Below are 12553 nucleotides of genomic sequence, written 5' to 3' on the forward strand. Positions count from 1 at the left end.
AATACTTACAACTTTCAATCTTTGTTCCATTTCCGGTGCCGTTCGATCTTCAGTTTGAGCCACAAATGCCTTTAGACTCATCAATTCTGCTGTATTCTCCGGAACTGTCAAAGCCTTCTTCGCTATTGCCTCATATTCCTTCCCAAGCTTACTAATCTTCGACTGCTGATTACTTACCATTGTTGTTAGAAGTTCTTGCTGCATAAACCTTGCCAATTTCTCCAAATTTGTTATGAGTCCCTCACGATGGAACTCATACAAACCCATTCGAATGACGCCCCATATTTCCTTAGCAATTCGATCTTCTAACTGTCGATAGTAGATCAATTTCTTGCAATAACTTTCAAATGGTGGGTCAGATTCTATGAATCGACCAATAGTATCAGCATCGATACCATTCATCAAGCTCATAAACTCATCGAAGTCCTGTAAACGCAATTCAGGTCCGATGCGTTGATCTTCAAGTAAATCACAAATTTTCCGCTTAGCAGTAAAAATTATCGATTCAGGAATGGCAGGCTGGAGGAAGGTTTGTTTCGAAACCTTCAGATCTGTATAGAGCTTACTTTCGACACGAGGCAATTGTTGAATGGCCAATATCATATTGTCAATGATTCTCATGATTTCTTCTTTAATTTTGCTAAAACTCGGACTAAATACAAGCGTATCTTGATCCTCTAGCTGAATAGCCAGTTTAAGACCTGGATTTGATTTCTATCAAAAGACAAAGAGTTTGGGTCTTATTTGAATGTTAAGAACGTCCGTTTTACTTACTGCATAATCACACATAAAATCAGCAAACAAAGTTAAACTTCTTATACAAACATCTTCAAGCTGTTGAGTCATAAGAGCTCCCACACAATTATAAAATCGTGCCAAAAGCTTTGGTTTTCTAACATCGGGAAGGATATTTCTTTTATGTCCACGCAAAAGAATGCTATGAATTTCTCCATACCAATTCTCTTTTAGAAGTAATTTTGTATGCTCAATTTGAGTTGAACATTGGTTCTGAAATAAGTGTTGGTTAAGAAAAACAGAACGATTCATATCTATAAGAAAAAATTCTATTCATACAGTAAAGTCGAAGAGTTCAAAAGCTTCGCCATAAGCGGATAATTCATTCACATCGATAAAGGCAATATTATTAAACTTTGTTGTCCAAAGAGCCATTATGTGAGCCACACAGCGATGTATTGAAAAGAGGGTTTTCTTTATTTTTGAACGGTTTTCATCATAGCTATTTAATATAAATAACAAAGATATTTATAACAATATTTAAATGCTACCAGAGATATCATTTTTTTTTCAAAACTAAAAATTTTAAACCATAAATAAAACTGAAAATCATTCTGAATTAACTCATTTTGTTTTTAAATTTCAAATTGTAATTATTAATAAACTGATCTTCCTTATAAGATCCAGCCCTGCTCCAAGACGTCTCTTTGCCAGTTTTCACTTTCAATTTTAAAATGAATTTAATATAATGCTTAGCTTTGCACTTAGTTACTGTTAAACCCATCTTCTTCTCATTTTAAAAGATGGAAACGTCAAAATATTTCGTCAAAATCATTCTGACATTTCCGCCAAGACGTGCGTTGGATATTTCCAACTTGACGAACTCTTGATTGCTCACAATTAAAAGTAAATATAAAAATAAATAAAGGAATTTGGGAGATTTAAGAGTGAATGAATTTTCATGCAAAATTGTAATCCATGTGAACAACAGCTTTAGCTGACACAAAAGTTTTCAAGTTGATAGATCTAATTCGGATCTTAAAATGACAATATAACAAAAACAAACAGAACTACTAGGATTGTTTGTTTACTTATCATCACAAAACTCATAATTGTCATCTAAAGTTAACGAATTGAATTATTGTCACTATTGATCCATATAAATGGATCATTTTATGGTTTTCTAATAAACACACTTCACTTTGACTCAGAAGGTTAAAGCGCCTAATGTAACTTAATTTTATTAAAGCTATACTTACCGATAACGCCATCTATTGAACGTTGCCTTAGCTTCGATTCTCTCAACTGATTCTATTTGTTCCTTTTCTTTCTGTTCGCATTGCAATGAATTACTTAAAACATAATCTATGACAGCTTTTTTCATAGCAAAAATATAATCCGATTTGATTTGTGCCAAATTGTCTGACATTTCCAAATCGAATCTTAGCAAAGATTCAGGAATCATCCCTTTGATGCGAGCTAAGACTTCTATGCTTAATGGGGATACATGAATAGTATCGATTCCATGTTTTATATAATAATAATATCGCATAATTTCTTTTTCTTCAGCATTTGGAAATGCATTGGATTTATCTGCAACTTCATGTTCTTTGCGGGCAATTAACTCAACGAGTTTCACGCGAAAACTCTCTCGATCTTGACGCATTTGCAAATAAGATCGATGTTCTAAAAAATATTTAAAAATATAAAATACAACTGTATTGAGAGTTTTTGTATTCTTACTTGTGCTTTTACTGCGTTGAGTTCGTTTTCTCTTGGGTTGCATACATCGAGTGTGTCTCACCTCAGATTCATCCATGCTCAATCGTTTGCCATTAAAAATGTCCTTTGTACATTCGGGAAGATTTAATTCGTACCATAATCGACGGGTTTTATATTCAGAATTTGCTTTGGAATTGATTATTTTCTGAAGAATAGCTTGACGTGGATGTGGAGGTAGTTGACTGGATTTCGGAATAGCACCAGTTGACCGGAGTGGACCACTCATTATTATCGACAAGCTAAAAAAACAGACATGGGTAAGTTTAAACAATTAAATGCTCTATTTATTCGACTTAAGCGATTTCAAATGTCAGATTATCTAAAAACAGAAGAATTACACCTTATTTTTCAATTTTTAAACTCTGATTAGACCTTATTTCTCAGAACTTCCTTGAAGGTTGGCATACATGAAATAATTTCTACACCTGTCAGTTTTTTGGACAAACTGTCATTTAGAATTTTCATCCCTTTATCTCGCTTCTACTCATGTCTTTCTCACTTAGCTATCTCTGTTTAATCATCAAATTGAAACGCAATAAATTGATGAGACATCCAAATGAATAACCTGAAAAAAGTTCTATATGAACACTCTCAGAAGTACTATATAAACCGACTTCTTGTAAGCTAACTTCGTGTGGATATCATCTATTCCCTTACTATACTAGCCCTTCTGTAGGATCAGCGCATGTGTATGTCTTTGGTTATTTCTCGAATTACATATTTAAGAGACTAAATTGATTGTGAAGGGTTAGCATTGATAAATCAGAAAACATTTATCTCTAAATGGCACCATTTTGTTGAAAATAAAAAATCGACATCAACAATATTTTCCAATTTAGGCTATACAAATCGTAACAGTTGCCTCAGCCTCATTTTCAAACAAAAACTAAGGGCCAAACACATTACCATCTTTAGCCAAAAAACCGCTACAAACAGTGACACGTTGAGTATAGAAACGCTTTTCAAAAATTATTCTTGTAATTTTGCAAGCCCTACCGTAAAATTTGTTAATGTTTTTTGATACAAATCGGGATCATTTTGATGCTTAAATCGTTTTAACAATAATGTAGTTCTTACTTGTCAAATGTAGAAAGATTTGACAGCTAATCAAATAACGGACTACTCAAAATCTCTTATTGGAAATACAAACTTTGCAATCGATTTGATTTCTTAAAAAATATACCGAACAGACCTAATATCTCATTCAATACTGCGAACTTTTAAGCCATACTGTAGGTTTCAATATCATAAGCGCCACCTAGTGTTTTTCTTTTATTCACCACTCATATGAAAAATAAAACTCAAATCCATCTTCACACCCGATTTTTGTTTTGACACATGAACCATCTGTCAAAGGAGCTAATCTGTCAAATTATCTCTTGAAGCAGGAAAAATTGTGCAATAACCAAAATCCAATTTGAAATATCCTTCCAATCATCACAATTACCTGGTAAATTATTAAAATTAAGCAATGTAATTAATTACTCACATGTCAATATATTATTTGCAATCAACTTTTCCAATTGTTTCACTTATCTTCTGTGTTTTATATTCTTATTCCAATGCTCTCACAAAACCGACTTCCTTTCCCAGTCGATAAAAATCTTGAAAAGGAAAATCTAAATTTTATTTATTTTTCTATTGATTTCAGTGTTTCCTAGGTGTCGATAAGTAGATACGTTTCTTCCAATTCACCCTTAATCGTTGTAAGGAAATCAACAAGTTCAAACAGAAGCAAAATGTTTCTCAAACAAGCCATTCGATTGCTTCATACAACACGACCGGTGTTTGCAGGTGCCGAAAAGAGTTCCCTAGCAACGTTACGTAAAAAGACTGGTTACACCTTTGCCAATTGCAAAAAAGCTCTCGAAATGCACAATAATGACTTGTCTATGGTAGGATCTGTCTTCCGTTGTCTTAGTCACGTTTCTCTTCATAACAGAATTTTACATTTCAGGCAGAGAAATGGCTTCACGAACAGGCACAAAGCATGGGTTGGTCCAAGGCCACAAAACTAGAAGGTCGTGCAACTGCTCAAGGTCTTGTTGGTGTCTTGATCAGGGGCAACGTTGGAGCCATGGTGGAGGTTAACTGTGAGACAGATTTCGTTGCTCGAAATGATCATTTTAAGAAATTCGTTGACCATGCCTCGAGAGTATGTGCCAAATACACCGAAATGACCGAATTCGATGGTGATTTATGGAAGGTTTGTATTTCTTTCTTTTTTCCACTTCCAAGTTCAAGTTCCAATTTGAATTTTAATCTTTTGTATAGCTTGGTTTTGAAGCAGATGCTTTGAAAAACCTCAAAGCCGAAGATGGCAAAAGTCTCGGCGATCATTTGGCTCTGCTTATCGGAACAGTCGGAGAGAATGCCTCCATTCGGCGAGCTATCTGTTTCAAAACTAACAATTTCTTGAAACTTTCCGGCTACACACATCCAACATCTACATCGATTGCCCCATCAGATGTTACTCAAGTAGGAAAATACGGTACAATTGTAGCATTTAGAGGAGACTCAATGGACGTGGAGTTGCAAAAGAACCTGTGTCAGCATATAGTTGGAATGAATCCGAAAAAAATTGGAGAAGAACACAAGGACAAGCCAGTTGAAAATAAAGACGATGAAACTTGTCTGATCTTCCAGGAGTTTTTGGTTGATTCGGATAAAGTTGTTGGTGATGTGTTGAAGGAAAACAATTGTGACATTATTGATTATCAACGATTTGAATGTGGCGAAGAAGCAAAGAGTCAGCTGGCTGAGGAGGCACAAATGTCCAATTGATTGATGAGTTGTTGAGGTGTTGTCGAAGTTAATAAACAAATTTAATGTTAAAAGTCAGTTGTGTTGTTTTTATTTAAGAAAGAAAATGCATCACCATCGAAAATAAACGCGTTGAATGTCGACAAATCTTTTTTTCGTGAACACTTTCTATTAGAGATAGAAGTAATAATTAGACATTGGTTTGGAAATGGGTTTTAATCAAGCTCTCTAAATGATTCCAAAGGCAGTTAAAGTGGATTTTAAATCAATTCCCAACTGACGACATTTCAACAAAAGATGGGATTGAAAATGGAAGAACCAGTCTTTCAAAATATCAAGATGGGATCCACCAGAGTATGACATTCTATATTTCCGTTTCTGATTTTCAAAAGTCAAGTTTATATAAGGTCCGTTTATTAACTTTTGAATTACTGTGATTTCCTATCAAATTGATATACAAAAATAAGCCGACAATGAGGGTTATTAAAAATCAAAGAAATTCAGAATAAGGAAAAAGACATACAAAACAGTGAATAGAAATAAAATAATGTGCAGATTGATAAATTAAATAAATTGTTTACATAAAATTAAAGTGATGCGTGAACAGAATTGCTTAAAAGGCTTGTAGACTATACACTTGGTTGGCCGTGTGTTGGTTTACGAATATGGCGTTTTATGTGGTCTGGTGATTCTTACTAATCTTAGATGTCAGTTGCGGAGTGATCCTAATGAAAGCAATTTTTTGTCATGGTCTTTCCATTGATACATTCATATTTCCGTCAAAGATTGATTTTTTTTCATGACACATGGAACACGATTGGAGCTGTTTTTTCTTTCATTGTGTTAATGCAACTTCGTGTGCGTGTCAACGAGTTCGGTAGAGTTGTCAAATTTCCCTCTAAACATTTTTTTATATTTATATTAACATTGGCGCAAAGAGGGGTGAATCTGCCAAAAATCCAGATCTGCAGATTTGATCTTAAATCTGAAAAAAAAAACAATTTATTTTGCCCCAAGGAATGCAAAAACAAGTGCAATTTCTGTTTTGACAGATCTAGGTCAGAAACAAATTGATTTTATGGGAAACTCCATAGTTTCTGGTGTCTCGATCGGTGGCAGAATTCCACAACACGTGCATGATACTCCACAACTGTGGTCTCTGATACGTTTTCGATGGAAGTCTCTTAACTGACAGCTCGTGTTTTGAAATTAAATTTCGATTTTGTGAAAGAAACATTTAGGAATGTTTGATTTAATGAAACCATTGAGCCGAGTTGTACCTTGCCTCGATAGATGTCCCTGTGTCAGACAGAGAAAGATTTTTGGCTTAGAAAGTAAACTTTTAAAATTCCCAAAATAAATTGTGAATAAGTGAATTCAACCAGAAAAATATACAAATGTCACAATATTTGAAAACTTGTGACAATTCCGTCATTACGAATTACTGCTTTTTTTTAAATTTTGAAAAACGATACAAATTTCTTTTAAAAAAAATGCAAAGTTATTAAACTTAACTTATTTAATAACTTTTTCCACTTCGCCCTAGAAAAATCGCTACGAACGCATACGTATCGTTTTGACAAGTTCTGGCACACATCATAAACTAAGTTCAAAAATTAGTTTTAATTCAAAAATTTAAGTTTAGAAAAATTTAAAAGGCAATGTACAAGTTCCCAGAATACATTTCTAAATGAATTCACACAAAAAAATGAAAATGTCATTATTTTGTGGCTATCTTTACAAAGGTTTAAAAGGTAATGGCTAGGCTCAGGCAACTTAAGGGACTTCATTTGCAGTCAACTGCATTCTTTAGGTGAAAATTAGACCAAGGCAGCTTGCTAATTTTTCAGAAGTTACCGATGTCAAACTTGGAACCTAACTTGACTATATTTTACTTACAAAAACTAGAAACAATATTGGGCAGGTTCAGACAACAAAAAGGACTTCATTTGCAGTGAAATGCTTTATTTTAATTTCAATTAATGAGTAGGTTCAGATAACATAAGGGACTTCATTTGCAGTCAACTTCATTCTTTGAGCGTAAATTTTGACCAAGCACCTTGTTAGTTTTCCAAGTGTCATGAATTTCAAATTCAGAACTTTACTTCACAAACTTTAAATTCAAAGTACAAGAATTACCAAACACATTATTGTCTAAAAACCACTCCACAGACAAGCTACAAGTCGATTACGATTTGTCTTTTGTATTGTAAAGAAATAATTCTTATTTCTTTTTTAAATTGAGCAGGAACCCTTTTACAGAAAACATTAAATGGAATTGTGCAAAAAATAAAAAATTATAGAGTGGTAAAGCTCAGCTTTCACTTGAATGAAAAAACATGATCATTTGACATTTTGAAATAAGTTGACTTGACTTGACTTGATAGTTAGGGAGATTTTTCTTGACTTACTTTCCAGACAAGTTTTCAATAAAGTTGCCTTAATTGGAAGGCATTTTTTTGGCAGCTGGCCAATCAGATACTAGAAATTTGCCTTACTTTTAAGTCCCTTATGTCGCCTGAACCTGCCCAATTATTACTAATAAAACTTAACAGTTGGTAAAGTGTCATAAACTTCAAATTTGGAACTTTTCTTCACCAACTTCTACTTTTATTGTATCGTGAGAAAACTGCTAAACCCATAATTGTCTACAAAAAATTTCTCAGGTATTTTAAATGAATATAACATAAATTTATTACTAATTTGACAAGGAACCCTTTTACATAATATGGAATTGTGCAGAAAATAAAGTTCAACTTTCATTTGAAATAAACATGTGATCAGCTGTCATTCTGACATAAGTGGAATTGACTTAATAATTAAGGAGATTTTTCTTGACTAACGTTCCAGTCAACTTTCCATTTAAGTTGCCTTAATTGGAAGGTAACTTTTGACAGCTGGCCAATCAGACACTAGAAACTTGACTAAATTTCAATTCCCTTATGTCGTCTGAACCTGCCCATTATGTATATTTTTGACGGTTCAAATCGCTTTCAAATATAAAGTGGGAAGGAGATACAACTAAGAGAGGTCAAAATGGGTCTCGTCACACTCGTCAAAAGATTCCATAGTGAAAATTGTCTTTAACACATTTGAACTTTGAATATTTAAACAGATAAGCGTTATACTATATTTATTTAAATTAAGGAACATAATACAACTTTGTTTCTTTAAGCTAAGAAAAAGGCTAAACTCTAAAAAAAAAGATGCTGGATACATAGAATGAAAATATAGGTTTTTAGGTATATTTTCCCTCTAATCTTCTAGATCAGGATCTCGAAGGCCTTCCGAATGCATCTGTCTTCCAGCCAAATCCAAAATGACTTTATCCTCTAGATTTTTGTCGAGGATTGATCTTTGCGGTCCATCTCCATCTTCCTTCTCGGGCTCCTCACCAACAGCCCAAACCTCAATGTTCCTCACATTGAACGCTTTGTTCGCCGATAACTGTTTGTAGTTCTTAAAAGTGGTGCATGTTTCCGAAGACTGTCCCAGTCCGTATTCACAGTCCAGCCATAAGCCCCAGTACTCAAATTGGCCGCCCATTCCGAGTCCATTTGGCATTGTTTGCTGACTTGTATTCAAATACTGATAATGATCGTTGTAGCCCGAGGGAATGAAACTCTGCATCGTCGGCTGCAGAGTGAACAACAGTGCCGTGTCATTGCCGACGAATTTCGGATGTAAATTCCACGAATGAGGAGCAAATCCTCCGAAAATATGTCTCTGCTCGTCTTCGATGATGAGAACCGTTGGTCCTTTATTGATGATTTTTCCCAAGAAGGTGGCAAAGCTCTCGCCGTGTAATTGGGAATTGAACAAGAGTCGCCATTTAGTTCGGAATTCAGTGGGAAGCTGATCACTGAGAAACATAATCTTGCCTACATCCATGATGCTTTTCAGTTGATTGCAGTTCGGAGGCAGTTCACAGAATGGCAAGGTCTTTGGGTGGCATTCAGCCGTGCTGGGAATACGTGTGGAAGATTTTTGACTATAAATAAAAACTACAACTGCCTTCCACATCTCCAGCCACAGGGGATTGAAATGTAGCCAGTTTTCCAGTTCATCTAAGGACACAGGTTGGACATTCATGAGGTCCTTGAGTAAATACTGGGAGTAGTTGTCGATGTCCTTGCGATTGGCCACAACATTCCTGTCCAACCAGCTTTTATATTGTGGCGTCTTGTTGTGGTCCAACATAATGAAATAGCTTCGTACAACGGACGAAACAAATTTTAGCAGACTATCGGGCGTAATGCCTCCTTCTACTCCTAGAGGATTGCCAAAGATTCTCGTATTTATGTAGCTCGATTTTTCATACAGACTCCCCTTGACTACGACGTAATAGTGCTCCACATATGGCTTATTTGTGATGGCTTCTGTTTTACCAAACAGACTTTCCTTGGTATACGCCAGATACTCTGGATCGACTAGATTAGACCAGGCTGTTGATATTATATCTGATTTAAGTTTGTCATGATTTGACGTGAGTCCTTTGAAGGAATTATCGACAAATTGTGTTTCCTCAGTGTTTAAAGGTGAACTTTTATCACTTTTTGCTGATTGATTTCCCATATTGTTATTCTATGAGTATATTTTTCTATGGATAAAGAAAACAGTTTGAATACAAATATTTATTAAACAATATTTAATAATTTACCAGAATAATTCTAATCGTTAGAAATGTTTGCTTATCTTTTTATCATTTCTTTATAAGTTTTTCATTTTGTAGTTTCTTGTTATTGCTTGTGACTTCCTCTTGTGTGACGAGTGTCAAGGGAAACAGCTGATTTTGTGGTGGAAAATGAAAATAGTTACAGCGGTTTCTTTTTGCGTATTTTACTGCCATCTATAGTAAATTTTTGTAAGAGGTTTGTGTCTAAGTTCACATTCAAGTCTTTTGCAGTTAAAAATGTTTTATAACGAATTGCGTTCGAATTGTTAAATTTTTATTTTGCCATCTTTTGCCTCTTCCGGTTTAAAAAAGTGGGAAAATAGTTCAAAGCTATGATTAAATAATTTTAAAAATACACCATATGTGCATAATTTTTGACACAATAGGGTGCACTCGTTTTTAGGTTTGTTAGTTTAACTTAAGCTAGAATTGACACAGATTTTTGAGATTTGTTTTTAATGTTCCTTTTTAAAAATAAAAAATAAGTTTACAAAATAGGCTTTGGGTGGACTCCAGAAGACCTTGAAAGCTCAATAAACAATCCGTATTTTTAAGTTTCTTAGATCAGAGCCCTTGTGTATAATCGACTTAAGTCAGTTGCGTTTGTTAATAAATGAAAGTTATGGGGTTTTCCATGGGTTAAATAAATCAATATATTCTTGATCAGTCAAAAAACAAATTTCCCCTGTTTTTTTCTTTTCACAAGACTAGAACAATTTACCCTTTTTTGGACCAATACTAATATAAATTTAAAAAAAGTTTAACCAAGAATTTGACAGCTCTACTGCACTTGTTAACACGTACACTGTCATAAATGACAGAAAAAACAATTCCAATAGTGTTCCATGCGCCACGAAAAGAATACATTTTTGAAAGAAATCAAGCATTTGTTTTTGCGTTACATGTAAAACTAGGTCTATGTCAAAGCTTCACCAATCGATTGAAGACCTTAAAGATGTAGTTCGTGAAGTTAAGAGGGACATAAAGGCGCAATGTAAATAATAAAAAATTCTTGTGTTGGTAATATTTTGTTTTTCGGTAAAATTAAAATCTGATGTAGTAGCTGTCACATCTTCATTACTTAAACAATAATTTTTAAGATCTCACTTTAGAAGAATATATTCTTTATTAATCACTAGGTTTTTAAATAAATGATCGTTCTAAAGCAGTACGGTTTAAAAAAAAGGACCTACTACCTCTAACTCCTTAAATGAATTACTGACTTTTGAAAGACGTTTGAGAAGCTCATACTCCGAGTTTTTCGTTTTAGATTATAAGAAAGCTTTGTTCTAGTGAACTTTTTATAAAATGTCTTCAATCTTATTTATTTGATATATCATACTCTGTATTGTTAAATATTTGGGAATCTATGTATGAAGTTCAAATTTAAATCTGGAATTCCACAAGGTTCTCATTAAGGTCTTATTCTCTTTATTTTATTTATAAACGATTAACTGTCTGTGTTGAAGGACTCTGTGACAACAATATGCCGGCCATGTAATCTTAACTCGTTTTGAGCTCTAATTTGTACAACTTTCGCTCATTCGAGCTAGGTGTCCCAATTATGCTTTTGAACTTCCGTTGCAGTCGACTGCGTTTTTTGAACCCACATTTTGAAAAAGGTTTAGTTTTTCAAGTGTAAGCTTCAAACTCGAAACTTTACTCCATCAACCTTTATTCATTGATTGTGCTTGTGTTGATTTTCCATCACAACTTGTATTTTAAAGACATAAAACTCATTTCTTCTTAAATTTTACAAGAAACCTTTTTACATAAAAAATTAATTGTGCAGAAAAGAAATAAATTACAGAGAAATAAAGTTTAGATTTCAGTCAAATGGAAAAATATGATAAGCTGTCATTTTGACATAAGTGCAGTCGACTTGACAGTAACTGCTGGAACACAATGGTGTCGAAGCTGGAGTCGGAGATGTAACTGGAATAGCTGTCAAAGTATTCAATGTTCGCAAATGCAAATGTACGAACACAACGCGCCGTAACTGTAGTCGGAGCCGCAGCCGGAGTCGGAAGAGTTGACCAATTTTTAACTTTGACGTACGACACATGTAACGTTTCCGTTTTTGAAGTGAATAACTTCGTGATTATATATTTTTTAATAAAAAAGTGGAAAAATATTTAAATAAGAAATAAAATTGAACAAAAAAATATCTTCTGAGAAATTTGATGTGGTTGTAAACTGCAAATATACCAAATAACATCAAAAAGCCGTACGACACATTGTGTGCTTACTTTTTGTGAAACGTACCTCCACTTGTGAAAGATTTTCCGACTCTAATTATGACAGCAGTTACTGCGCCTTACATATAAGAGCGAACAAAGAATGAACGAATGGACGAACAAACGTGATTTTACACATTTCAAAAAGTCAATTTCAAACAAAAAAATATTTAAATTGTAAGAAACCAATTGCTACTAATGTTAGGATAATAAAATTTGCATTTTGTTCTCTAAAATAAGAAAATTTTGTAAAAACAATTGGTAGTAACGAATTGCACTAAAGGCCCAACTATAATAGACTTAACCGAGCTTAAGCCAGTTTAAGGGAACGAACCAATAAGCAGCTTTATATGTCGCTAAC

General features: G+C 33.9%; 3 protein-coding genes across 3 annotated transcripts in view; 1 reads left to right on the plus strand and 2 right to left on the minus strand.

Annotated features, from left to right (window-relative positions):
* The window catches only part of LOC129949827 (dynein axonemal heavy chain 7), a 44346-nt gene extending 40154 nt beyond the window's left edge, over nt 1-4192 (minus strand). Inside the window, exons 1-6 of the mRNA XM_056061489.1 lie at nt 4007-4192; nt 2479-2756; nt 1995-2421; nt 1075-1237; nt 775-1008; nt 10-714 (exon numbers count right to left, since the gene is read on the minus strand). Of these exons, the coding sequence (XP_055917464.1) occupies nt 10-714; nt 775-1008; nt 1075-1237; nt 1995-2421; nt 2479-2743 (1794 nt within the window). The 5' untranslated portion in view covers nt 2744-2756; nt 4007-4192. The remainder of the gene's footprint in view (nt 1-9; nt 715-774; nt 1009-1074; nt 1238-1994; nt 2422-2478; nt 2757-4006) is intronic.
* On the plus strand, nt 3843-5358 carry LOC129949830 (elongation factor Ts, mitochondrial). Its single transcript, XM_056061492.1, has 4 exons — nt 3843-3967; nt 4169-4412; nt 4475-4723; nt 4792-5358. Exons 2-4 carry the CDS (start codon nt 4257-4259, stop codon nt 5299-5301), a joined length of 915 nt encoding a protein of 304 aa, XP_055917467.1. The 5' UTR covers nt 3843-3967; nt 4169-4256; the 3' UTR covers nt 5302-5358.
* Nucleotides 5359-8378: 3020 nt separating this feature from the next.
* Nucleotides 8379-10058, minus strand: LOC129952085 (MTOR-associated protein MEAK7). The gene is made up of 2 exons (XM_056064512.1): nt 9941-10058; nt 8379-9880 (listed from the first exon to the last, which is right to left on the minus strand). The coding sequence occupies exon 2, from the start codon at nt 9853-9855 to the stop codon at nt 8536-8538; it is 1320 nt and encodes a 439-aa protein (XP_055920487.1). The 5' UTR covers nt 9856-9880; nt 9941-10058; the 3' UTR covers nt 8379-8535.
* Nucleotides 10059-12553: the final 2495 nt, after the last annotated feature.

The sequence above is a fragment of the Eupeodes corollae genome, chromosome 3 (genome assembly GCF_945859685.1).
Source record: "Eupeodes corollae chromosome 3, idEupCoro1.1, whole genome shotgun sequence".
Classification (NCBI taxonomy): domain Eukaryota; kingdom Metazoa; phylum Arthropoda; class Insecta; order Diptera; family Syrphidae; genus Eupeodes; species Eupeodes corollae.